This window comes from Macaca mulatta, chromosome 2 (genome assembly GCF_049350105.2).
Source record: "Macaca mulatta isolate MMU2019108-1 chromosome 2, T2T-MMU8v2.0, whole genome shotgun sequence".
Taxonomy (NCBI): domain Eukaryota; kingdom Metazoa; phylum Chordata; class Mammalia; order Primates; family Cercopithecidae; genus Macaca; species Macaca mulatta.
The window spans coordinates 147,444,558-147,471,673 of record NC_133407.1 but is presented as its reverse complement, the minus strand read 5'-3'; the positions used below and the strand labels follow the sequence as shown (position 1 = coordinate 147,471,673).

Sequence of the window (27,116 nt, the reverse complement as noted above, 5' to 3'; positions counted from 1 at the left end):
TGTTCTGGGAGGGGCCTGAGGGTGGTCCATCAGAGCACATCGGTCCAAGCACACTAGAAGGGCAGACATCTCTCTGGCAGGACGTCTGGACCATGGACAGGGATCTGAGTGAAGATGACAGTAAGTAGAGCCTCGAAGATGGCATGGAAGACTGTGTGGAGATATTTTAGCCTGCATTTGAGGAGGACCTAATCTGACCTCTAATATGTTGGAAGTTGTGTATCTATAGTTTTTTTCTAATAAGCTCTGTAGCTAGCACTGTGTGAACTCTTCCATCTACCCTAAATGCAGTCCTGGGTCTGCATCTGGGTTGCCGAGAGCACCCCTTTCTTCCTTCTTCTCATATGTAAAACCTACCTGTAGCTTGCAATCTCTTCTTCTGTTATGTGCCTTTGGACAATGGAGAAGGAAGGTGAAAGACGAAATTGAGAACTTTTCTCTCTATCACAGTGACACTGTGCAAACCTTATATTCTTTTTCCTTTTTTTTTCTCTAGTTGACGGTATCTCCTGCTCCCAGCCAAATGTAAGTGAGATTTTCAGGATTCTTATTTCAGTCACAATTGGATTCAGTTCTTAGATGAGGTTAACTCTACAGAAAGGTTGGGAAAAGTCTTCACTCATGATCTTTCTCTGGCAAACAGCTGGCTCGTTCATTATCGCTTATGAAACATAGCCCAGGTGACCCCATCCTGTCACTACCAGGACAGAAATACAATGGATTCTCAGGGCTATTTAAAACATGAAGAAGGAAGTGATATTTCAGGAAGAAACATGCTATGTTTTAAAAAAGGAATTTTTTGATTCCGAATTTGAAACAGACAGTGCAGTAGGGGTGGTGTTGCGGGGGGGGTGCGGGGGTTCAAGTCCTGACTCTGCTCTGAATTGGCTGTGTGATCTTGGGCAAATCACTTAATCTCTCTGAGCTGCAATTTTCTCATCTATAAAACGAGATTGGTTTAGGAGGTCTCAGTCGAATCTAATCTTTGCCCACGAGGGTGTGGGCAAAGTGTTTTCTGAACATGCTTTGTGGGGAACGTAGAGAGAGGTCTATAGCTTTTGTTTGAATCCAGAGAGACCCATGACACTAACATACTTTCATAGTCACCAGACTTGATGACATCAGAGCTTCTTTGCAGGCATAACACTCTTTCTTGTCTTTAATGTTGGTATCTTAAAGCTTGAAGTTTTAGACCTGAAGTAGAATATGAAATTAACCTATACTAAACTTAGAGAGCTCAATTTAAGTTTTGTTGGAATCTTTTTTCATATTGAAGTTGAAGACTGCCTGGAGATATTTTAGCATGTACTGGAGGAGGACTTAATCTGACCTCTAATATATTGGAAATTGTGTATCCATACTCTTATTCTAATAAGCTTCAAATAACATTCTAATGCAATCTTTTTTCTTCAAAACACTGTTTATTAGCAGTCTTTCCATTTATGATTAGAGTTTCTCATAGTAGCAATGGACTAGGTCAGATATGGACTCAAACCTATGCTCTGCCTCCTAGTTCTGGGTGACTTTGCTCAAGTCACTTAGCCTCTCTGAACTTCATTTCCCATAATTTTTTTAAACGGATGGTGTCATCTTGCAGGATTGATCAAAGATTCATTGGCTACAAAGTGAGTGCCCAGAGTAGACATGGAGTCAATATTGACTCTAGGAAACGATTGGGTCCCCAGAACTTTAAAAGTAAACTGCTATTAATGGGAAATACTATCTCCTGTGAAGTTCCTGTTTTGACCTCATGCCTTTTGGTGAGCAAGGTGAGAGAAAGGTGAAGTCTTTGGCCCCATTACAAGTCTAGGAACCCTGAGTCTTTCATAGGGTCATGCTGAGTGCTGGTCTCAGATGTGATGGAACTCAGGTGAGCACTTGGGGTACACTGCAAGGTATGGGCGCACCCAGGGAAGCTTTTAGAAAAAGTTAAGTTAATGAAATCAGAAACTAGGTAGATTTTTTTTTTACCCCCCAAGTGTCAGAAAGGGAGCCCGCTACAGGCCTTACGTAATTCAAATGTGCCTGTTTAGAGGAGAGGTGATTTTATCCAATCGAGTTAACTTTGCAGGCACTAAAGTGTTGTCCCCTCACTGTTCAGGTCTATAATGTGAGCGACTTCAGAGGGAGGAAACCTTCCTCCAGTGATATGTTTTGGGACCAAAGTGCATGGATAGAAACATTCTGGGATGTGGCACCCACGTGCAGGTCTCCTCAAAGAGGCCTTTGATCATCACCCTCAGGTGCTGACTGCCTGTGACAGCATCCCTGACTAGGGCAGCATATCCCACTTTGGCTGGCACACTTCCAGTGATGGGCTGGTCCAATTTTTATAGCCAAGACTGTCCAAAGTTCTTTCTTACAGTGATTTGCTATCTCTCTACCTGGAGCTTCTACTTTTTGGTCTTGATTCCAGGCCCCAAGTCTACTCAGAATGTCTGCTCCCTGTTTAAAATAAGAGCACTGTAAGTCTTTTCTTTTCTAGCCTAACCAGATCCTGTTTCTTCAACAGTCCCAGATGTAATCACTCTTTTCTTTAAGTGTAGCATCTTAGTACAGAGCAGAAGAGAAAAGAACCCCTCCTTTATTCTATATACCATATCTCTTATGATGGAACTTATTTCTTTGATTGCAGACTGAAACCTCTTCTAGAAATGGTGAGCAAGAGCCTCTTCAAGTAAGATGGTCTATAAATGCAGCCCCTGGTAATTCTAGGAGGCAGCTTTTCTGGTCTAGGACTATAAGACGTGGGTTGTACCTTTTTACTCCTGGGCATGAGTCCCTGTGGACGGGGGCAGGGTTGAGTTCATGAGTGAGAGCCCTGGTCTGAGGTCACATTGCCATCACCACCCCTGACCCAGTGCTGAGGAGCTGGGACTCTCCCCTGGTACCCTGGCCAACTCTGCTCCCAGAAAGCTTGCTCATTAGAATGCCACTGCCCTCCACGACTAGGGATGGCAAGCTTTCAGTACCAAGACTAGCTTTCAGTCTCTCCATGTATCTCGGTCAGAAAGGGTGCTGGACTTCTTGGCAAGGACCAAGCTGCCATTAGCAGTGGCGACTGATGCGAGATCTCAGTGTTTTTCACACGTGCCCTGGATGGGGCCACCAGAATGCAGCCTTCCTGGCTAGGTCAGCCCTGGCCTCTAGGGGCCCATCTGGTCTTTCCCACAGGCTGCACACTTCTGGAGGGGGATAGTGGTTCTGGTAGCCCCTAATGGGAAGATACAGCATCTACTTTGGGGAGGAGTAAGAAATAAAATGCTTTAATGAAATTGTTACAGCTTAGGCAGGATCCCCAGGGCTCTCCTGAGTCAGTTTCCAGAGTCCCCTCTCATGCATTGTCTCATTTGCTCCTCTCAGTGACCCTACTCCCTTCAGCCCTACTTTTAGGGAAAGGAAATCAAGGCCCTAAAAAATTGAGTGATTTTTCCTCCCCAGAGACTGCATAGTGGGTTAGGTATTTTGTGCCATGCTCATTGCTGGGAAAATGAGGATGAATAAAACATTGATCTACCTTTGGGGTACTCCAAGTCTGGTGGGGGACACAGACCCCAGATGGACATTTTCAAAGGATTCTTAAAAAGTAATTTGGCAAAACAACAGTGGAGAAGTGAAATGGAGTGCTAAGGGACACAGGACAGGGAGCTGCACTCAGACACCTTTGGAGACGGTGAGGTCTAAGCTAAGTCAGGCTGGAGGGGGTGCCCAGGGATGCCATGGGCAGGACCAGCCCCAGCCAGGGGTGGGGAAATGGCACAGGGTGTGTGAGGGTGAGTACAAATGTCTGTATCATGAAGCCACAGGGCACCTCTGGAAAGCCCAGCCCCTGTGTGGCCCTGTCTTGGCATCACAACACTTTCTAAGAAGCATTAATTTCACATTCCAAATAATTGAAAAATATTGACAAATAACAATCTTAAATAATTGAAAACAAAAATTGCAATATTTGCTGCATTCTTGCTTGGCAACCCAGGCAGCCTTCACAACTTAAAGCAAAACTTCTCCCAACTCTTCACCCATTTCTCTTGATGTTGGTCTCACCACATGGTGAACATTTGTTCCTCCAAATATTTTTTCAATGGCTCTCAAACCAAGTACTCATGCTTCTCTCTCCAGCAGGCTTGCCTTTCTCCTTCCTTCTTTCTTTCTGCCCTCCTTGTCTCTCTCCTTCCTATTTTCTCTCTGTTCTTCTTCCCTACTGTTGCCTCCTTCCACAGTTAGCTGCCTTACTTTCTCTCACCCTGGTCTGCACCTGTAGGAGGCTTTTCCCTGGCATGAGGGCAGATGAGAATCCTTTCTTCCTCTCTTGGGGGTAAAGGCCATCTAAGGTAGGGATATTACCTGCCAAATTCAGGAGCTTGGATTTAGCTGTGGGTAATAGTGAGTCACTGCAGGGATTAGGTGAGGGAACGATGTGATCAGGTTTTCTGGTCTTGCTAGAAAGTCTTTTAACTAGGGTGGCCAATTATTTGTTCTTTATGGCAAAACAGAACTTCTTTCTTTTCTTTCTCTTATGATCACCTCTCTCTTTCTCAAGTTGTTTTTATTTGTGATAAAATATACATGACATAAAATTTACCATCTTAGCCATTTTTAAGTGCACATTTCAGTAGTACTGTTCATTCACATTGTTGTGCAGCCAGGACCAGCATCCTTCTCTGGAACTCCTTTCACCTTGTAAATCTGAAATTCTGTCTCTATTAAACAATTCCTTCTTCCCTTCTCCCCTGTCAACCGTCACTCTACTTTGTGTGTCTGAGTTTGACCACCTGAATCTTTTTGGCATCATCTCAAGTATAATTCAAATAATGAGGCATTTGTGTATATCAACAATATGCCCACTGTGGTAGGTTTGTTGTTCCCCTAACACTTACGTGTGCCTGTTGTATTCCCACTCTTTGTTTGAGTGCTGAATGCTATTCTTTTCTTATACGAGAGAGGGACCCCTGTCCAAAAGGGGCCCTCGCACCTGTCAAAGGAGACAATGTATGAAACAAACTCAAGTAAGATGGTGATGGGAAGCCCTTTGGGCACACTTCAGTGCTTTTAAGATGATTAATGTGGAATTAGGGGCAAAGGACATTGATTTCCTTTTTCATCTGAAGTCAAAGGACTGACATTTTTAAAAAGAGAAAGTTAAAGGGGTTACCCATTAATAATGCCTTTCTCCACAAGGAAAATTCCTTTCTATACAAAAGAAAAATATCTTGTGACTGGTGAGCTGAAACACTACCTTGGCGACCCTCTTTGCAAAGTCTTCTCAGCATTCAGTTGATGCTGTTTGCATGGAGCCAAAGGGGGTTCAGCTAAGTGAAGGGGTCACTGGGCTTGGAGACAGGATCTGAGCTCTAAGTGCAATTTCTATCTCTGCCATGCGTGTGTGAGCAAGTTGCCCCAAACCACATCTTTGAGCCTCATTTCATTCTCTGAAATAGGGAAAACTGGTTATCATGAAACACAAAGGAGATCATGCCTACATTGTCCCTTTGGAAGCCACGGGACACAATGTGTGTGTTAGGGCGGGGTGGCCCAGCTGGACAACTGCCTGAAACTCAGCTGCAACACCATGGGAACAGCAATGTGGCTGGTAGCCCCTTCTGAGTGTCCCATGCTGGGTGTCACACAATGCCCCGTGACGTCCACATTCCCTGCTGAGCCCGTCAAGATCTGTACAGGAAATGACACATCCTCCTTAGTTCAGTCTGGAGTCCTTTATTTTTGTACATAACAGAATGGCGAGATTAATTTAGCTCTGACGAACTGTAGCTGCCCTGAGAGGTCAGGGTGGCTCCTGGTTGAGGAATGGAGTCTGAGTTTCCCACCTCTCATTCTTCCCCTCTTCCTGCTCCTTTTGTTTGGTTTCCAGCAGGACGTTGCAGCTGCATGGTATTTCCCTGTCTTCTTGTCAAGAGGAATATTGATGCCCCAGCAGACCCAAGACTTCTGGGTGGGTGGGGGGCCATCCCCAGGGGACAGGGCTGTGACAGTCTTTCTATGCTTGATACTTTCACTGTTGTCTCCTGGTTTAAACCAGCACAAAGAAAGACGAAGACCCACCCTCCTCTGGTTCAAGGCAGTGACTGGATTTTGTTATAGGCCAGGCACAGGACGAAGGACTATGCACACGTTGTCTCATTGCTTGGGTATTAATATCATCTGCTCTGTTTTGCAAGGAGGGAGTTGAATTCTACAGGGATGTGTGGCTTACATGGTGTCACATCATGTGGAGAGCCTGGGCCCAAGGTGACATGTCAGAACCCATATTTCTAACCATGCTGCCTCTGGGTTTCTGACTCCGGTCAAAATGTGGCAGGACCATTGGCTCAAAAAGATGTGTTTTCCTAATTGCAAAGGCACTCTACATCTATGAAACTTTTTTCTATTTACCTTCCTTGTAGATTTTCTGCCAGCAGGAGAAAACCTTAGGGATGCAGATAGTATTTCTTATTGTCAGAGGACAAGGATATCCTCAGTTTGGGAGGTGGTAGAGACGGGGTGTTCATTTGTCCTAAGGGCATCCCCTCCTTCCTCCACTGCTTGGGCCATATATTTCAGGGCTACAGTCCAGCCCTGAACTTGATCTTTAATTCTGATAATGGAGCTGACAGAAACTACAGTGAACATGCATGGGCCTTTGCCCCAGAAAGGCTCAGGTTTCAGCCTCTACCTTTCTGATCCCCTCAAGCCCATTCCCAGGAGAATGTCTAAGCAGACACACAGGTGAGTGTCTAAGTCAGGGATGGGCTAACCATGACTCAGAGGGCCGAATCGGACCCACCACCTATTTTTACAAAGTTTTCTTGGAACGAAGCCACACTCACTTATTCAATTGTGTATTGACTATGGCTGCTTCACACTACAACAGCCAACTTGAGTAACTGAGACAGAGATTGTACAGCCTGCAAAGTCTAAAATATTTACCTCATGGCTCTTTATAGATAACTGTTGCTAACCCTTGGGTCCCTGGTGGCTAACATAGCTTCAAATGCTACTAAACTAATTAGAAGCAAAGCAATATTGAGAATCAAGATATTAATATTAATTCCAGATGAACTGTCACACTGGAGATTTCAACACACATTGGCAGGCATCAGTTTGAAGCTTTGGGATGATGTCACTTTGCATCCTAGCCACATCTATCTCAGATCTCTCCCCTGTTTCCTGGCAGAACCATTTGCTTACAAAGATGGGTTTTCCTGCTTAGAAAGGTACTCTCTACATCACGAACCTTCTTCTATCCACTTTCCTTTGTGGGTTTTCTGCAGGGAGAAAAAACCTTAGAGATGAAGATAATAGTTCTTATTCTCAGAGGACAGGGGCATTCCTAATTTGGAAGGTGGCAAAAGGGAGTGTTCATTTGTCTTAATGACACTTCACTCCCTATATCATTCTCAGCCATGTGTTTCAAGATTTCCTCCTTCCTCAATTGCTGACAGCTACACTTCCAGATCAGCCTAGGTTGGTTTCATTTAAAACAAAACCTGCTATTGTCTGGTCTTTGTTTTTATTCAACTTGAAAGGACAGGGCATATTATTTTTACTTTTGTGAAGGGAGAGAGCTACAGGCTTTAAATAGGTTCCTCCCACCAAAAAAAAAAAAAAAAAAAAAAAAAAAAAAAAAAAAAAAAGCTCTAGGAGATGGGGCAGTTCAGCTGGAAGTCTGACCCGGGTTTGCTTCAGTGACTGAGACAGTGTCCCCTTCTATGACCATTTCACAGGCACCGTTTGAAGTCAACTCCTGTGACTGACTTGGCTGCTAGACAGAGCCAAGGGATTCTTGTCCCCCAGTGTGAGGGGTTATAGGAACAGTTTTAAGGGGTGGCCCAGTGGGCTGGAACTAGACCTCTTGGTCCAGAGGCCTCCGGGACCTCTGTCCTGCTCTAACTCCACAGCTGTGTGACCTAGGATTACTGGAGTAATCTCTCTGAGCCTCATGTGCCTCATGTCAAGTGGGGTCAGAAGTGCTGCCTTCCACACCCCCAGGTGGGAGTGTGGGATGAGGCAACAGGTGTGGGAAGGTGTTTCATGAAGCATCCAGTGCTTCAGGGGCCAGTTTCTATATTATGCTTTCCTCCTTGGTATCTCAGGGCCACACCTGTCTATGTATCTATGTCACACCTGACAGGCTAGGATGAGGTTTTGAAAACAGATATATAGTGAACGATTTTTTCGTAGTTTTGCCTCATGAAAAGTACAGATACTACTCAACCTACAGTGAGGTTATGTCCCAATAAACCCATCATAAATTGAAAATATCAGAAGAGTCAAGAAGGCATTTAATATACAAGGCAGTGGTGAAGTGGGAGCTGTGGTTCACTGCCACTGCCTGGCATCACAAGAGTGTATCATATTGTCTATTGCTAGCCTAGGAAAAGACCCAAATTCAAAATTTGATGTTTGGTTTATAATGAATGCGTATGGCTTTTGCACCATCATAAAGAAGAAAAATCAATTAAGTCCAAACATCCTAAGTTGGGGACTGTCTGTACTTGGAAAGAACATGAACTTTGGAGTCAGACGAGTCTAGGTTTGAATCCAGCTCCACCCACCACTTGCTGGTTGTATGACCTTGGGCAAGTCACAACCTTTCTGAGCCTCAGTTTCCTCATTGGTAGAATGGGGGAAGGCATTAGTGTATCAGTTTGGGTCACCCATGAACAGACACCAAGATGGCATTAGATGTGCAAGGGGTTTCTTGAAGATACCTGTGAAGAGAAAAGAGGAGGGAATATCTTCAGACTGCAATGCAAGTCTGACATCTATGAAGGGAGAGAGGGAAGGAAGGAGACTAAGCAGGAGTCGTCTCCGACTCCATGTGGCTCCAAGAAAGTCTTGGTCAGGTCTGCCTGGAATCTCAGAGCAAAGATTGTCCACTGGAGGAAGCTGCATAACAAATAACCCCACATCTCAGTGCCTTAAAACAACAACAATATTATTATATCTCATGATTTTGTGGGTCAGGAATTGGGGTAGGGCTCAGCCAGGAGATTCTTTTTCTCCACGTGGTGTTGATTAGGGTCATCCAGTGGCATTCAGCAGGTGGCTGATATGGCTTGGGGGGTCCAGGATGGCTTTGCTGGTTTGGCGGGGATGACTGGAAGGCTGAACTCAACTGGATCTCTTTCCATGTAGTCTTAGGGTCTCCTCATGGTCCCTCCAGCATAATAGCCTGACTTAAAGCTCAGGGTTCCAAGACAAATGTTCCATGAGGCAGAAGAAGCTGCCGTCTTTTAATGCTTCCACTGTATTCTTAGTTGAGGCAGTCACATATCTTCCTAGGTTCAATGGAAGGGAAGCATCAAAGAATACATAGCCATCTGTAATTCACCACAATGAATTACAGACTCATGAATGCAATAATGCATATTCACAGAGTAGGTACCCAGCATATAGGAGCTGGCATTCTTGATGTTTCTCATCAGTATTATTACTGCTGCTACCACCACCTGCCCTGCAGATGTATTCTGTGTCCCAAGGATGCCAGAGTGAGTCTGGCTTAAACTGTGAGGCTTTTGATAATGCACCCACCCTCATTTTTCAGCTTCCTGTGAAACCCTGATCAGCCTTCCCCTCCCTGCCCAAGGCTCAGGCATGCTTGTCTTTCTGCAGGTGTGGTAGACCTCAGTTTTGAGGCTGAGAGTCCTCTGGCACCCCCCACAGAGCTCCTGGAGAGACTGCCCAGCTATGACTGGCTTCTTCAAGCAGGCAGTAAGTCCAAGGGGGCTTGGTTCTTTGGGTTTCTTCCTAGGGCTCATGCTGGTTGGGGGAATGTCTCTGGAAAACGGTGGTGCTGAGATAGCTCCCCTTTCCCTTTGGGGACCCTGGGAAGCGCCTCATCATGGGTAAGTGGAAATAGGAAGCAACGGGGCATAGGCTTTCTGTCTATGAACAGTCCATGGCCATGACAGGTCCCTCTAAGACCTAGATGGTGCTGGTCTTGGAGTCCCCATTCTTTTTGCATTAGATGTATTAAATGCATCACTTTTTCTTTATCTGTTCTTTCTCACATTCAATCAGTCTTTCCTTCTTCCATCACATAAGTGTTTGTTCCTTTGGCCTGGGCTGTCCAGCCCCTGACTCTTCCCTTCTCCAGGAGGACAGACATTTTTCCCGCCTTTGGAGGCTTTGGGGAGGCCCCAGGAGCAAAGGTCCTGGTCCTCGTTCCTGGAACACAGGTGAGTTTCAGATTGTGCTGTGTGACTGCGTGCATTTCCTATGTCACTCTTGCTGCACAGGAGCCTTCCTTGAGGATCTCAGCCTTGGCAGTGCATCAGGATCCCTGGAGGGGACCCTCTGCACCCCAGACCTACTGCACTAGATCCTCCAGGGATGGGGTTTGGGGATTTACATTTTATCACTACTGTGGCCTCAGTTTCTCACCTGCACATTGAGGAGTCTGGCTGGCCTGCATGAGCCCACAGGCCCTTCCCAGAAGTCCCTGCCTCTCTGTTTGGTCCCCTGCAGAGTCCCTGTGATGACAGAGGAGGTGGCCCGGGAAGCCCTCCTCAGCTTCGTGAACTCTAAATGCTGCTACAGCAGCACAGTGGCTGGAGACCTCGTCATCCAGGAGCTGAATCAGCAGACCCTCTGCAGGGTAAGAGGCCAGAGCTGGTAGGGGGCCTTGGCCAAGGGGCTAGTGGGCTAGGGACTTTGGGACAGTGGTGGGCTATTTGTGTGATGTAGCAGCCAGGGGAAAGGAGTCCTGGGGGCAGTGTGTGTGAGTGTGAATGGTGGTGATGTTGAATCCCATCTGCAACTTGACTTGTCTGTGGCTGTGAGTAATAATAAAAAGAACAAGTGTCAGGCCGGGTGCAGTGGCTCACACCTGTAATCCCAGCACTTTGGGAGGCTGAGGTAGGTGGGTCACCTGAGGTCAGGAGTTTGAGAACAGCCTGACTAACATGGTGAAAACTCATCTCTACTAAAAATACAAAAATTAGCTGGGCGTGATGGTGCATGCCTGTAGTTCCAGGTACTTAGGAGGCCGAGGTAGGAGAATTGCTTGAAACAGGAAGGCGGAGGTTGCAGTGAGCTGAGATGGTGCCATTGCACTCCAGACTGGGCAACAAGAATGAAATTCCAACTCAAAAAAAAAAAAAAAAGAAAAGAAAAAAGGACAGGTGTCAGCACACACCACTGACAAGCTTGAACATGCCAGGCATCATAGAGCGCATGCTACGCACACGCCTTGTCAAATCCTCATGGCTGCCCTATACAGTAGCATCACTGTCACTGGTTTACAGATGAGAAATTGGAAATTTAAAGAGCCTAAGTGATTTTCCCAAGAAGATGCAGCTAGAAGTGACAGAGGTGAGATTCAAACTCAGATTTGGTAGCCTCAAAGCCTATGTCCTCGCTCCATACTTCTACAAGGGATGGGCTAAGAAACGTTCATCTACCCGCCACTAGACTTCAGCTTCCTCTGCCTCCCCCAAATCATGACTGTGCCGAGAAATTATTTATTCATTGCTGCAGGGAAGTCCTACCTCTGGCAGGCACCTCTGTCTCCTCTATTGACAGAGCAGAGGGGCAGCTTTTACGTTCACATTTTCCAGTGTTGCTGATCCAGCCGTCCTCTGAGGAGCACATAATTGCGCAGAAATCAGATGAGCCTTGGAGGCAGTGGTTAGAGCAGGAATCTGGAAGAAGTGGCCATTGTGTGGCTGTGTGACCTCGAGGAAATCAGCTAATCTCTCTGAGCCCTCATTTACTCACATGTAAAAGGAGAGGGCAAAGGATGTCCAAGACCTCTTTCCATTCTGTCACTCTGTGGATGAAGATCAAGAAGGAAGATTTTGATATCAGGCAGATAAATTCCTCCACAAGGGAAATCTCAAAGCCGTAGATTCCAGGGGCCTCCGTCTACCAAAGACAGCTACTACTTTGAAGCTTGTCTCATAGAATCTTTGTATAAATTCATGGGGAACTGAATTAGCTCCAGTTTGAGCCTGTCAGGGGAGATTTCCTGGGGTTGGCTGACTTCCCGGCAGACATCTGGGGGCACGTGGAATAGAAATCGCTGTTGTCAGCCAGTTCCAGCAGCCGAGGGTGTTGTGTGTGGATCTCTCAGTTTCCCCACTGAGCCCTGGCAGGGAAAGAGCTTCCTCTTTTTGCATAATGCTCTGCCTTCATAAGGGGCACGAATGTGAACATGCTTTTTTTTCCTTTTAGTATCGACTAGAGACCTTTAGTGAATCCAGGATAAGCAAGTGGACATTTCAACCCTTTACTAGTAAGTGAATTGTCTGAAATTAGTTTAACTGGGGGCAAATAAGTCAGGGTGCTGGTGGAAAATATCAGGACTTGACTCAGGCACTCATCTTAAATAAGATGGTCTTCTGCTTGGAGCCTTAGCTTCCTTATTCTCTGCAAAATGAGAGGGTGGACTTTCATCTCAGAGACTTTCCAGTGCTGATCTTAGTAAACGCTTCCTGCCCAGGAGGCAGGAGGTCCTGAAAAAGCCAAATGTTTGCTTTTGCTGCAGTCTGGTGCTGCCACATGGGGCCAGGTTGTAAAGCATCATGTGTGTTTAAACATTCGCCTACCCCCTCATGCCACCCCTAATTCCTCCTAAGCCCCTGAGCCCCTGTGCTCCCCATTCCCCTTGCCATCTACCTTCTGCTGAGCCCCCACTGGAAGCCTAAGTTTCTCTATTTGGGAAGACCTATGTCCTACCTGTTTTCTCTACCAGTCCATTCTTCAAGACTCAGGTCAATTCGTCAAGACTCAGCTCATGTGTCACTTCTTTTAAGAAGCTTTTCAGGATTTCTCCTCCTGCTGCTCCCCTCCCAGCAGAATGGGCCAGTCCTCTGAGTTTTCAGAGCCCTTTGTGAAACTCTTGTCCAAAGCATGCATCATATCCTATCACATCTTATTGTGATGGTGCTGTCTGTCTCCATGAACAGGGCAAGAGGAAGAGGATGGGATGGTGAAGGGGACAGTGATGATAATGATGACAGTTCTTGTTTGTCAGCCACTCAGGATGTGCCAGCCATGGTGCTAAGAATTTTATATACATTCTTCCATTTAATTTTCACTACCATCTTGTATGGTAGGTGCCATGACGATCCCCATTTTAGAGATGAGAGAATGGAAGCTCAGAGAGGGTAAGAAACTTCTCTAAAGTCAAGCAGCTAGGACATAAAAGAGCCAGGAGTCAAACCCAGATCTGTCTCTCTCTAAATCTTGATTGCGTAATCACTGCCTCCAAGGGGGACTTTGACTACCCATCCCTGTAGCCCCGATCTAGACTCATGTCTGGTACCAAGTGAAGGCTCCGTGCTGTTTGCTGGATAAATGAAAGTTTATCCCTGCTGCCCTTTGTCATTCTTACAATGACCCCTTTCTGCATCAGACCACTCTGTGGATGGGCCGCAAAGAGGCGCCTCCCCCAGGCTCTGGGACATCAAGGTTCAGGTTCCCCCGATGTTTCAGGAAGACATCAGGAAGTTCCAGGTCCCTCACTCATCACTGGTCAAGGTAACACGATTACTGGAGTACTTGCCCTTCTCCCTGAGAGGCTTTCCAGGTACTGCATGTTTCCTCAAACTCATCCTTTGAAGGGAAACCCAAAATTCAGGCTGGGGCTTCATTTCTTGGTTATAAATAAACATAATGTAATAAAACCTGGTGTATGGAATGTAGTCCCAAATAAAATTCCAAGCAAATCTGGGAGTGTTCAGGCAGCAAACAGACCATCCGATTTACGAATTGTCACCAGCTTTAGTGAGCAGTGATATTCCTGGATCGGTTGAGTGTGGTTTTCATTTTTTTTAAAATGTATTTTTGCTTAAACAGCTGGAGTGCTGAATGAAATTTATATGAAACAAAAACTTAAAACTCTGCTGGGATTTTCCATGAGAGTCAGTTAGGAAACAGAATCTGACTTCCATCCTGCTTTATGGACCTATAATCATGGCGTGAAGGGAGAGAAGCCTAGTGGATTACAAAAACATGAATGAGATAGCTCATATTGTGTTCTCCTCCGATTGCTGCCTGTTTTACACTTTCGGACTGGATTTAAGGGTGCAATTTTGCTCTATGAGTTTTTATAGAGTTCTAAGACAAAGAGGATTTTGAGAAGTCAAGAAAGTGTTCTAATCCTTTCTCAAGGGTGGCAAGGCTATTTTAAATTAGTGATTAAATACTATTAGCTAGCTCTTTGCCTTTCACAAAAATCCTGTCCATTTTTCAGTGACTTCTGTTCCCAAAGACCACATTAGCTACCTTATGGGCAAATACCATCAGCCTTTGTGGTTCAGCCCGGTAGGAAACTGTAGAGTGTGAGTTAGGATGTGGGGCTCCCAGAACACATCTCCGCTTGTTGGCATCCAGACTGGGCTGGGGCTCAGAGGAAATGGTGACATGATCTCTTGATGCAGTCAAGTCTTCTGGAATTGTAGTCAAATGGGAACGGCCATTTCTTTCCTGTGCCATCTTCTTATACTGGTCCTGAGCCGCTGCACCTCCGGTTTAGATGGTGATGTCATGGGTGTGGGAGAAGTGGCCCTTGGGAAACTAGATCCCAAGAGAGCATTGCACTTTCAGGAATGCCACAAATGCCACGGGCGTGGGCGGTACAAGTGCAGCGGCTGCCATGGGGCGGGCACGGTGAGTCATCTGTGAACCATTGGTGAGTCAGTGAGGGTGTGGTGGTGGGGGATCCTGGGGACAGAGGGCTGGGCTGGTGGCCTGGGGCTCCCTGCAGCAACTGTGTCATCTCAGGCAAATCTTCCTCCCTTTCTGGGCCTCCATTTTCCCATCTATAAAACGAAAAAGCGGGATTGGGTGGTCTCTAATGACACTTTCACTTTGACAGTTCGATTTTAATTTTTCTCTTCTTTTCTTATCCATCTACCAACATACAATGAATACCTGCTTGGCTCTGGCCTCTAGGTCCTGTAAGAGGACCAAGGCCTGGGGTTCTTCTTCTCAGGGAGTCCCTGTTAGTCAGGGAAACCAACAAGCAACTCCACTTGTCGAACAGGGTGGTGGGTGCTGAGCAGGTGAAGTTTGGAAGGCTTGGAGAGACAAAGTAAACAGGACACTTGAGTTAGTTTCCTTTGGCTGCTATAAGCCATGACCACCAATGGGAGGCTTAAAACAACAGACACGGCTGGGCACGGTGGCTCATGCCTGCAATCCCAGCACTTTGGGAGGCCAAGGCCGGCAGATCACGAGGTCAGGAGATCGAGACCTTCCTGGCTAACATGGTGAAACCCCATCTCTACTAAAAAAGTATATATTAAAAACTAGCTGGGTGTGGTGGCGGACACTTGTAGTCCCAGGTACTCGGGAGGCTGAGGCAGGAGAATGGCGTGAACCCAGGAGGCAGCGCTTGCAGTGAGCCAAGATTGTGCCACTGCACTCCAGCCTGGGTGACAGAGCAAGACTGTCTCAAAAACAAACAAACAAACAAACAAAACAAACAAACAAACAAAAAAAACCAGACACTTATTATCTCAAAGTTCTGGAAGCCAGAAGTCCAAAATCAAGGTTTGGGCTGGGCTGGTTCTTCAGGAGGCACTGAGAGGGAAGCCATCCCCTTCCTCTCCCCTGGCTTCTGGCAGCTGCGGGCTGTCATTGGTGTTCCTTGGCTTGTGACTGTGCCACTTCATTCCCCACCTCCCTTGTCACCCAACCTTCTCCCTGCATGGCTTTTTGTTCACATGGGCTTCTAATAAGAACACATCATCGGATTTAGGCCCTACCTGGTCATACGACCTCATCTTAACTAAATGCATTTGCGAAGGCTGTCTCTAAATGAGGTCCCACTCTGGGATTCCAGTAAACTTGAACTTGGAAGGGCCACAATTTAACCCAGCACAGGCCCCTCAGTGGCATTAGTCATGGCATTACTTGTCTTTTCAGAAAGCTTCAGGCCTATTAACCAAACTCCTCATGTTACATGCTGTCCTGATTTGAGCCTCACCCTTTGGCCATGTTCTGACACTGCCTACCCTGAACTGTCTTCTCCACCAGACCTTTCACCCTCGCCTACTGGGTTTGCATCCCCTGCTCACTCCTGCACTGCCTGTGGGTCCCAGTAATGGCCTTCGCCTGGCCTTTCTCTCTCCTCCCGAGTCCTCACTTCTGCCACCTGCCTCAAGTGGCTTTCCCAGGCTCCCTCCCTGTTGTCTTCTCTGTCCCTTCCTCCCCTCCCACCTCCCTCAGGCTTTCCCTGGAATGTATCTGGAGCCCACATGAGCCAACTGTGGGAGCACAGCCTAGGCCTTTTCTGGGGCCATTTCTCAAAAGGAGCCTCCTGTCTCTAGTGCCAGGCCCCTGACCAGTGCCTCTGTCCCAGCTTCCTCCCAACACTTAGTCGGGGTCCAGTCTCGGGGCTTGTGGGGATCAGAGAAGAGGCAGGAGAGGCTGATGTCTCAGAAGAAACAGGGATCTTAGGGAGTGGAGTCTTTGAAAGCTGCAACTGGAAGGATCCAAAGATACCTCATGTCTACCCTGTACCATTTTGCAGATGAAGGGGCTGAGGCCCAGGGGGAGGAAGGTCACCAGGCTGGGATTTGATCCAGGTCTTGGGATGCCCTTGGCCCTGCTTCCTGGGAGGCCGGCGGGGGCTGAGGCAGTGGTGTGTCCGCAGGTGCGGTGTCCATCCTGCTGCGGAGCCAAGCGCAAAGCCAAGCAGTCCCGGAGGTGTCAGCTCTGCGCGGGGTCCGGCAGGCGGAGGTAGGAGCGTCTCCCAGCACCACGGTGCTCGTGCTTTCTGGCTTTCTGGCTTTTCATTGCCTGCCCATCTGAAAGGCAAACAGGCACCCGTCTGTCTCGTCACTGCTGTGTCCCCAGAGCTTTGCACATAGTAGGTGCTCTGTGGTTATTTGAAGAGTAGGTGAGCTTTTCTCAAGGCCTGGCATTTCTGGACAAGGCTGGAACTTGTCACGCAATATATGTGTGGAAAGGATGAGAAGAAAGAGGCACTGCAGGGAGGAAAGACAGGGACGGGGTTACCAGGCAAGGAGACCTCTCCCGCCAATGGGTGGGGAAGTGAATATCAAAAACCACCCGAAAGGCCAGATTTTTAACTCTCTGAGGATCAGGTCCTGGGCAAGCCCCTATTTATAACTCATTTTGTGGTCTGAATGGAGGAGGAGTCAAGGAAATTTGGTTGATTGACTAAACAATCAACAAAGCTTCATCACTGCTCACAGCTTTGCAAACACTGGGCCATTGCATTTTGTAAATCCTATCCTTTAATGTATTTATAAATTTTTAAGGGAAACAGGAAAGCATGAGGAGTGAAAATACTCAAGGTTGGGTTGGTTAATGATACTTTTGCCTCACCAAAGCCCAGGCCATCCTTCTGACAAGCCGGTTGGAGAAGCTTTGGTTCACCTTCCACTGTGGTTGGTAGAGACGGTCTTTGGGAAAAAGATGCTTATTTTTCTTTCATTTGCAAGTGAAAGGAATCCAATTCAAATTGGCTTTGGCAAAAAGTAAATTTACAGGCCTAGGTAAGAGTGAAGACCGGGGTATATTTCAGGGATGGCTTCAGGCTCAGCTGGATCCAGGTGCTTAAACAACACCACCAGGAATCTATCTCCACCTCTCACTTTGCTTTCCTTTGTGTGGGCTTCATTCTCAGGCAGGGTGTTCCTTGTAGTGGCAGAGGAGACCACCAGTAGCTCCAAGCTTACTAATCCCAGGAGAAAAGATGTCCCTTCCCCGATAGTCCTGACAAACATCCTGGGGCAGATCTCATTGCACTCGCCTGGGTCATGTGCTCATCTTTGTATCAGCCACTGAGACCAGGGACATGGAATAAGATGATTGGCCAGTCCCTGGTCCCAAGCTGGTCACAGAAGGGGTTGGGTAGGCCCTAGAGCCATGTGAGCTGGGTGGGGGAAGGGTGGTCCCCACAGGGATATTGGGGTACTGCCAGCAGAAGGAGGACTAGGCGGTGGGCAGGTACAGACAATGCAAGCCCACCACAGTCTACCTTCAGGAGGAAGGAGGTGCGGGTGGGAGCCTCTGGAAGCCACCAGGACCTGCAGCTGATCTGGGGGTACCGACTCTGTGCCCTTCTCAGATGCAGCACCTGCTCAGGGAGAGGGAACAAGACCTGCGCCACCTGCAAGGGGGAGAAGAAGCTGTTGCACTTCATCCAGCTGGTCATCATGTGGTATGTGGCAGTGTCTCAATGCTGTGGCACGCGGGGGTGGCTGAGGGACTGAACCCTGGACTGGTTTCTGCAGAGAAACTGCTTGGTTGGGGCTTTCACAGTGCAAGAACCTGCCAGGACTTAGAAGGGGGAGAATTTCCTGGAAAGAGGAAGTGTGGGGTTGTGGGATGCCGACTGGCTTTAGAACAGACAGACCTGAGTTCAAATTCTGCCATCACCACTTTCTAGTGCGGCAGCCACTCGACAACTGAGCCCTTCCTGTAGGAAGAGAGCCGTAGCATCCTGCTATATCCCTAAGTCAGCCAGGGCTTCCACGCATTAAGGTTTCTCCTGTGTCAGGCACCTTGCTAAGTGCTTTGCAGGCAAAGATGAAATGAGGTAATGGAGCTGAACTGTCACTATCCTTACTAGCTTCATTTTACAGACGAGGAGACTGAGGCTCAGAGAGGCTACAGAACTCTTGCAAGGTCCCTCCAGTAGCAATTCAAACCCTCAACCCCAGGTCTGTCTGATTGCAAAGGCCGTGCTCTTAACCTGCCACACTGTGTGCTTTCATTCCTCATCCTCCTTCCCTCCAGGAAGAACAGCCTGTTTGAGTTTGTGTCTGAACATCGGCTCAACTGCCCCAGGGAGCTCCTTGCTAAAGCCAAAGGAGAAAACCTCTTTAAGGATGAAAACTCGGTGGTAAGAGGGCATTGTGGATGGGAACAAAGGAAGCTGGGTTCCTCCTCCGCTCTTGTGGGCCTGGAGCTGCTGGCTGTGTGTGCAGGCTGCATTCCCTGGAAGGACAGGTTGGGTAAGAGCAGAGTTCCCCAGACATGGATGAGGCTATGGGGAGCCTGGGGGCTGTCAGTTTTCTTTTGACTCTTACATACTTAATCCTCTGTCCTTCCCACCTCCTCTCCCCCCACCATCTGCCATTCTTCATTCCTCCTACCCTCTTTCTCTCTTTCCCTCCCTCCTCCCTTCTTTCCCACTCTTTTCCTTCCTCCCTCATCCCCTGCTTCCTTCCACAAACCTTGAGACCCTTCTCCTCTATCAGGCACTATTCTAGGCCCTGGGTAGACCACGGCAAATAAAACAACGACCCTGCCCTCATGGAGCTTACAGTCTGGTGAGGGGACTATGATGGACACTTTTATAGCAATGTCAGATGGCGAAGGGGCACTGAGAAACACTCAGGCAGGGTAAGGGGCAGGGAGGGGTGGCAGTGTCGTTCCAGCTGGAGGTGGGAAAGGCCTCTCAGTGGAAGTGACCTTGGGCACAGACCTGGACGCAGGGCAGTTGGGGAGTGGACCTTGTGGTGTGGGAGCGAGGGGACAGTGGGGCAGAGGCCTTGAGGAATGGCAGAGGGCAGTGAGCAGGGCAGAGCTAGGAGCTCAGAAGCGAGAGGTGCCTTCAGCCAGAGGAGGGGGTCCTGTGGGCCAGGGGTTGGTACACCCAGCCCACTGCCTGCTTTTGCCAATAAAGCTTTATTAGAACACAGTCCCACCCATTTGTGGACAGGTTGTCTATGGCCGCTTTCCTGATGGTGAGGCAGAGCTGGGTAATGACAGACTACAGGGTCTGAAAGCCTGAAATATTTACTATTTGGTTCTTAGCAGAAAAGGTTTTCTCACTCTTGCTGTTGGCCTTGGCAGCGAGATTGGCTTCAATGGGACTTCGGAGTGGGGTCCTCAGACCATACGGAGGGATGTCAGCCCCTTTCTTTGTTCCAGTAATTTGGCTTTTTAAAGGCTCACCTCAGGCGTCCCCCCACCAGAAGCCCTGTACCCCGCTCTTCCATTTGAGTTAGAGGCCTCCCCCTGTGCTCAGCTCAGACTGGGGCCCATCCCTAGGCGTCAATGGCTGCTGGCAGCTCTGTGAGCTGCCCCTGCCTGGTGCTGAGCTCTGACTGCTGTCTCACCCTCAGCGTCCACAGCAGCACTGGGCCCAGGTGGACACTTAGAAGGAGGGTGGAGGGAGGGGCCATGGTTCCACAATGAGGGGCAGAACAGGGAGCCCCAAGGGAGGGCTATGCTTGCCCTTAATATGTGGAAGGCTTTCAAGCCTGGCAGAAGGGGATGTGGGGGCTTTGGGCACCGAGGAGATGCCCCAGTGCCTGGACTTTCTGTAGGTTGAGTGCAAGCACCTGGGCTTATTTGTGGTTCATTTTGTATCCACAGCTCACAGAGAGTGCCTGACCCTTAGTGGGCCGTTTGAATGTTTAAATGAGAAATGAATCTGAGTTCCTTTTCTGCTACACATGTACAGACCCCACGAGTCCACACTGATGGGGACCACACCCGCTGTGGTCACTGCCTTGCCCCACACCGAGCACGATGCCCGGCACACAGGAGGCACACAGCTGGGGGATCGAGTGGGCTGCAGGTGATAGGGTTCTCTCTCTGACTGCAGGCCCCTGTTTTCCTGCTTTTGAAATTCCTGAGACCACCATATGGGGCCTTCTCTCGGCCCTCTTCTGTGGCTCTGGCTCTGGCTCTGCTCAGCCCCATTGACTTCCAAAGCTCCAGGTGCGGCAGCCAGGTGGTCCGCATCTCGCTCTCTCCCCCAGGTGTACCCCATCGTGGACTTCCCCCTGCGGGACATCTCGCTGGCCTCCCAGAGGGGCATTGCAGAGCACAGCGCTGCCTTGGCCTCCCGTGCCCGTGTCCTGCAGCAGGTGAGCCGGGGGTGAGGGGCCATCTGGCTCTGACGTCTCTTCCTGGGCTGCTGAGCCCTCTTTCCTGAGAATGTCAGAGCAGAAGGATGAGGATGTGGAAGTGAGGGAGGTCCCGGGGGAGGAGCCTGGGAAGGGCTAGGGCCTGACCTAAGGCCCCAGGGCATAGAGCAGGGCATGCAAGACACAGGCGGGAAAGACCCTGGGCCAGGGGAGAAGTTTGCATTTTTATTCCCGGAAGCGATGGCAGGGTTTCAAGCACGAATGTGGTGTCATGAGATTTTGATTCTGACTCCCTGGTGTTCAGATAGGGGAAGGAAAAGCTTGAGATTGAAGGTCACAGGTCTGGCTTGCCTCTGAGGCCCTGGCACTTCCCAAACCCCAGCCCTGTCTTCTCCCAGCCTCTGGGGTTTTGGCTGCTGTATCCTGACAGCCACAAGGTGGCAGTGGTGGCTGCTACATCCCCAGGAGCAGCCCTGAGCGGCCCCTTCTGCTGTTGCTGCAGCCTGCCAGGGCGTCCTAAGGTGGGAGTTTGGCCTGGTAACATGCTTTTGCTGGAGCTGCATGAAGTGGGACTCAGCAGCCAGGACGGGAGCCTTGCAGACTGGGCTGAGATCCTGCATTTCCTGAATCCCAGCATGATCCTGGGCCAGCCACTTCTCCCCTCCTTCAAAGCCACTCTTCACCTGCGAAAAAAGACACTAAAGCACATCAGAGGGTTTTGCAGCAAAACCCTCTTAATGTGTTTGGCACCTTGTGCTCAAAATGTCCCTTTGCAACGAGCATTTCCCCTTCTCTCTCTCTCTGCACATCTCCCTGATTTGTAGGAGAGAGAAGATGCATTTTATCTAAATGAATACGGACCATCTTGGAGCTGGAAGGGGACTGAGAAATCAAGCAATTCAGACACTTACATGCCTACCAGGGCCAGGCAGTAAGGAGGTGGTGACAGAGCCTCATTCAAAGGGGCCGGTCAATGCTCAGCTTTCTGTAGGCACAAGACCCAGTGTTTTCAGACTGTTTGAAGTCCAGATTTTTAGATGAAACCTTCTAGTTTTTCAATATTTTGATAGCTGGGGAAACTGAGGCCCAAGGAGGGGAAGTTACCTGTCCCAAGTCACACAGTATGTTGGTGGTAGGTCCAGGACTAGAACTCGGGTCTCCTGAGGCCCTGCCCCTGCCAATACAAGCCATTGTAAACAAATCCTGGAGCCAGGAAGGGCAAACCAGGGGGCAAATACACAGTTTTCTTTAAAAAGGAGTATAATGGGAGTGGTGGTCACTTTTCTGAATCTTTTTTCTGATTTTGCCTTTGGTCCTAGAGCTGTAGACAAATATTCATGCTAATATTTTACTCAAGATGGAGAAGTTAGAGCAGAAATCCAACCATGAGGGCATAGGTGGCTAAATTACATCTCCTGGCCATGGCCGTGACTCTGAGACCTGGAATCTGCTTATTGTGGGGGCTGAGCTGCACAAACAGAAAAACAGCCAATTACATCATGACCACTTGATGGCAATTGATGTCTTGAGCAAATTGTGGCCTCAAACATGGAGACTTTTTGAGCCAGAAGCAGGTGGAGGCAGGGGGGTCGTGGAGGTTGTTGGTGCGGGGGTAGTGGTATTGCCATGCTCACCACTGGATCTTAATAGAAAATTCTGGGAACAAGAGTAGTCCTGACTTCAGTGTCCAGGCCTTCTGAGCACTGACATTGACTCCCATCTCCTTGTGCCCTTTAGTCCCTATTTGGGGTCCTTTGCACTGAAATTTCAAGAGGCATCTCCCACCTTTTATTTCCAAAATTGTCATTTGGATTCCAGTTTCTGGCATATGAAGAAAACTCAATCACCGGGGTCTTATTCGGTTGTCTCAACAACTCTGTGAAATGAGAGTTTTTATTCCCATTTCACAGATGAGGAAGCTGAGGCCTAGAGAACTGGAGCACAAAATCACACGGAAAGCTGTGTGGAAATTTCGTGCCCTGATTCTGATTCCCCTCTTCCTTCTGCAATGTCGTGCTGCCCTTGGCCTCTCTTATGACAGAACGGGGGCCTACCTCTCAAAATACACCCCCACTGCCCAGATCTCCAGGGATGGCCAGGGCAGTTTTTCTAAAATGGAGAGAGAAGTTGAAGCAGCCAGATGGCTTCAGCCTCAGGCCGCCACCAGGCCTGGTTTGCCTCTTCCCTAGGGTCTTCAAGCCATCAACTACAGCAAGAGGACTTGGAGCTCTTTTCCCAACAGGAAGAATTCCCTGCAAGTAAAGAGGGCCTGACCCCAGGCCAATCATGCCACCTCTCCCTGGGTTTGGGTCCCCAAATCTGAGTCTGGGACAGGAGAGCAGCTTGGGCAGAAGAACTTAGGGCTTTTTGCACAGAGCTTGGCCCACAGTAAGTCCACAAGAAAGCTTGGCTTAAATGATTAGAAGCAACATTCCTACCTCAACTATGTAGTGTAGTTGCCAATAACAAAAGAGCACCAGAAGCCAGTGCAGAGGGGAGCCTAATATTTGCTCCCAACATTAGGCTGCTGTTTCCATTTAGGGCCTCATCATTGCAAAAAGTTATTGAGTAACTGCTCAGAGAAGGGGCCAGAGAATGAGCGACTTAGCACCACCCTGTGGGAGGGAATGAGGTCTCCATCCTGAAAATAGCCTGGCACAGCCCACTAAACTTTCAAATGTCTTCAGGGTCAATGTTTTATCTTAAAATTTGATTGAAATGTTATAAACCACTTACTAATACCTCTGTGGTTGTTTTAATATACACATGTTTAAACTGACTTTTTCCTCCACTGTCCCCCAGCACTCCATCTAAAAATTAATGTTTCTGGAAGTTGTCCTACTTGGCTGGTGACTTTCCATACACCCTGGAACTCCCCTGGGGATGCCTGTCCCCACTTGGTGAAACCTAGAATCAAATGGTAGCTAAAGATGAGAAGTTAGTTTTGGCCAGAGCTTAGGGCGCGTGAAGGAGCACAGTAGGAGATACATCTAGAAAGGCAGATTGAAGGCATATTGTAACAGATTGTAGAATGCTGTGTTAGTCTGTTCTCATGCTGCTAATAAAGACATACCTGAGACTGGGTAATCTGTACAGGAAAGAGGTTTAGTGGACTCACAGTTCCACATGGCTGGGGAGCCCTCACAATCATGGTGGGAGGTGGAGGAAGGGCACAGGCACATCTTACATGGCAGCAGGCAAGGCAAGAAGAGACCATGTGCAGGAGAACTGCCTTTTATAAAACCATCAGATCTCATGAGACTTATTAACTATCATGAGAATGGTATGGGAAAAACCCACCCCCATGATTCAGTTACCTCCCATTGGGTCTTCCCATGACACATGAGGATTATTATAACTCAAGGTGAGATTTGGGTGGGGACACAGAGCCAAACCATATCAAATGCCAACTCCAGAGCAGGATCTTCATACCACAGACAGTAGGGAGCTACTGAAAGTTCTTGAGCAGGTGAGTGACTTGAACAGAACACTGACATTTTCCTTGGCTATTTGTTTCCTTAGCGCCAGACCATTGAGTTGATCCCCCTCACGGAAGTTCACTACTGGTACCAAGGAAAGACTTATGTCTACTACATCTATGGCACTGACCACCAGGTGTATGCGGTGGACTATCCTGAGCGGTATTGCTGTGGCTGTACCATCGTGTGACGTAGCACAGCTGTCCCCAGAGCCTGCCATTCATGTTTGCCAAGGAGGATGACCGATGCTCTCTGAGTGTGTTCACTGTTGGCTGCATTGGACAATCACATACAAACCCTGGCATGTCCTTCCAGAAACACCAGCTTATCATCCATCAAGCTCCAACTCCTTATGCAGCTCCTGTGGTGGAATCCATCACTCATATGCTTAATCTACAAGAATTGAGCTACACACATTCCTGTAGAACAAATGAGAGAAATAATTTAAATGGCAGGGTCTTTGCCTCTGGTCTCCAAGTTAATGCCCTGATGAGGCGTGTGAGTTGATTTTGCTTTTCCCCTTGTCGGTCTTGGTTCTGGTGTGCTTCTTCTAGTGGGAGCCCCTTGACGATCTGAGTGTTACTGAAATGTTTAAGGATACACACAAATTATCTGGTCCTAATGCACAATACATAGTACACTTAGTCTTAAAGTGCAATATGTTACTGACCATTCTGTGGATCAGGAATTCAGACACAGCCACAGTGGGGATGATTTATCTCTGCTCCGTCACATCTGGGGCCTCACCTGGAAGATTCGAAGCCTGGGGCTGCTCAAGGGTGGGGTCTGAAATCATCTGAAAGCTGGTTCACTCAGATATTTGGTGGTTGGTGGTGGCTGGTGGTTGGGACCCCAGTAGGGAAGCTGTCAGGTGGAGCACATATACGTGGCCTCTGCATGCAGCAAGAGCTTCCTCACAAGATGGCAGCTCTGAGAGTGGGTGCCTTTCATGTACATCCCAATTGAAGAAATAGAGATCTGTTTGACAGCTGGAGAACAAACCAGCTGTGTTGGATGGACCAAGAGTCTGCATGCCAATCTCTAGTGTGGTGTCTATACAAGGAATTTGGAGAGTGTTTTCGAATAGATACAGTTTTTACATCACAGGCTGACCTTAGAGCCTGCCCACTGAGTAAGATGTGAGCTTGATGCTCTGTGCACCCATCACAGGCAGCAGCTCCCACCTGGTGGTGTAAGGCTGGGTTGGGGGTGGTGCCGGAGGGGATGTCCTGCAGTCCTAATGCCGAATCAGCTTTGGAGAGGTGGTCCTGGGCTAGGCAGGTAGCTGTGCATCTGGTTGTGGGTAACCAGAGAACCTCCGTCATCTCATGATGCCTGCCCCACACCCAGAAGGGGATTGCTACAGCAGGGAGTGGCCTCAGGAAGCAGCCCCTCAGAGGGCCATTGGTGCCCTCTCTTGATCCCCAAATCCCCTTATCTGGATGTGGACTTAACAGGCCTAGTAGTTGAGGGAGGTTGGGGAGACTGAGGTCATCCCCCAGGGCATCACTGATAAATAATATGGAAATAAGCACTCTCATCCTCACCCGCTACTGCCGAACCCTGATTTTCTTGCGTCCTGTTTGCATGTGGCTATTTCCCAAGTTTGGCTGAACCACAGGAACCCCACACACTGGCGGGTCCTGGCTAACGGCGTGGTGGCTAGCCTCGTGCAGGAACAGCAGGGGTTAGGGGGTTCTAGCTCCCTTGGGACCCCACAGAAGCCCAAGGGAAACCGGACAGAGAAGCAAAGGGAGATGAACCTGGAGAAGCCTGGGCTCAGCAAACCTTCCAGGCTTAGATTTCAGCTCCTGCTCACTCCATAGCTCAGTATGTCAGGGAGGCCAAGGGCAGGACGAGGCGTCCCCTTGGGTCAGGGTGCACTGGGGCATGGGCAGGAGCTGGTCCCAAGGACAGAACCTGCTGGTGGCAGGGGGAAGAGGGAGCATTCCCCAAGGAAGACCTCACTTCATCTTCATCCATCACGCTGAAGTCTGGGAGGCCCCTGCTCTGGTTTAACAAGTGAGACCATCCCCTCCCACCCCCATGGCCTACCTTTGTGGTTCTCAGAGGGGAGTCTTCTGCCTGTCAGGCACATGATACAAATTGGGGGGACAGCTCTTGGTTGTTGCAATGATTGGAAGTGACACCACTGGCACTAAGTGCACAGAGTCTAGGAAGGCCAGGCATCCAGCAATGCTGTTCTGCATCTCACACGACTTGCACATAACACACTGACCTTCATGCAGAATGTCAGTTATACACAAAAGTCCTATCAGTTAGTTCTTAATGTAATGGTTATTTTTTATTTAGTACTCACCTGTGTTTTTTGTTTTTTCCTATACGTCTTGTCTGAAATGACTTCAGGTCATCTTACTTTTCTTAAGTCCAAATGTGTGTTCTAAGTGGGCATAACTGATGACGGCATTGTGGTTCCCCACGTGGTTGTGCCTGAGCATTTACAAACTGAAACACATGTATGTAAAAAATTACCTTCTTCCAATTGCTCCTCTGTATTTTATTGCTCCTGTATATATATTTATAATCTGGGCATTAAATTCCTGTTTTTAAAACATCTGTTATGTAAGTAGGCTATACATCATTTTTATTTTATTTTTTGGAGACAGGGTCTGCCTGTCATCCAGGCTGGAGTGCAGTGGCTCCATCACAGCTCACTGCAGCTTCCACGTCTTGGGCTCAAGCAGTCCTCCTACTTCAGCCTCCCAAGTAGCTGGGACTACAGGTGCACGCCACCATGCCTGGCAAATTTTTGTACCTTTTTGGCAGAAATGGGGTTTCAGCACGTTGCCTAGCTGATCTTGAACCCCTGGGCTCA

The 27,116-nt window shown here is 48.4% G+C and overlaps 1 protein-coding gene across 1 annotated transcript; it reads left to right on the top strand.

Moving 5' to 3' along the window:
- Nucleotides 1-26,853, top strand: SSUH2 (ssu-2 homolog). The gene is made up of 12 exons (XM_001097726.5): nucleotides 1-120; nucleotides 9,613-9,711; nucleotides 10,097-10,178; nucleotides 10,468-10,597; nucleotides 12,175-12,235; nucleotides 13,358-13,482; nucleotides 14,551-14,613; nucleotides 16,604-16,689; nucleotides 18,047-18,139; nucleotides 18,718-18,823; nucleotides 20,694-20,801; nucleotides 24,324-26,853. Exons 1-12 carry the CDS (start codon nucleotides 93-95, stop codon nucleotides 24,468-24,470), a joined length of 1,128 nt encoding a protein of 375 aa, XP_001097726.4. The 5' UTR covers nucleotides 1-92; the 3' UTR covers nucleotides 24,471-26,853.
- The last annotated feature ends 263 nt before the right edge of the window (nucleotides 26,854-27,116 follow it).

Bases quoted from the DNA above. Each gene is read 5' to 3' on its own strand.
- SSUH2 (XM_001097726.5), top strand. From the start codon at position 93: ATGGACAGGGATCTGAGTGAAGATGACA. The intron at 12,236-13,357 runs GTAAGTGAATTG...TTTCTGCATCAG, and splicing joins GACATTTCAACCCTTTACTA to ACCACTCTGTGGATGGGCCG. The intron at 16,690-18,046 runs GTAGGAGCGTCT...TGCCCTTCTCAG, and splicing joins GCGGGGTCCGGCAGGCGGAG to ATGCAGCACCTGCTCAGGGA.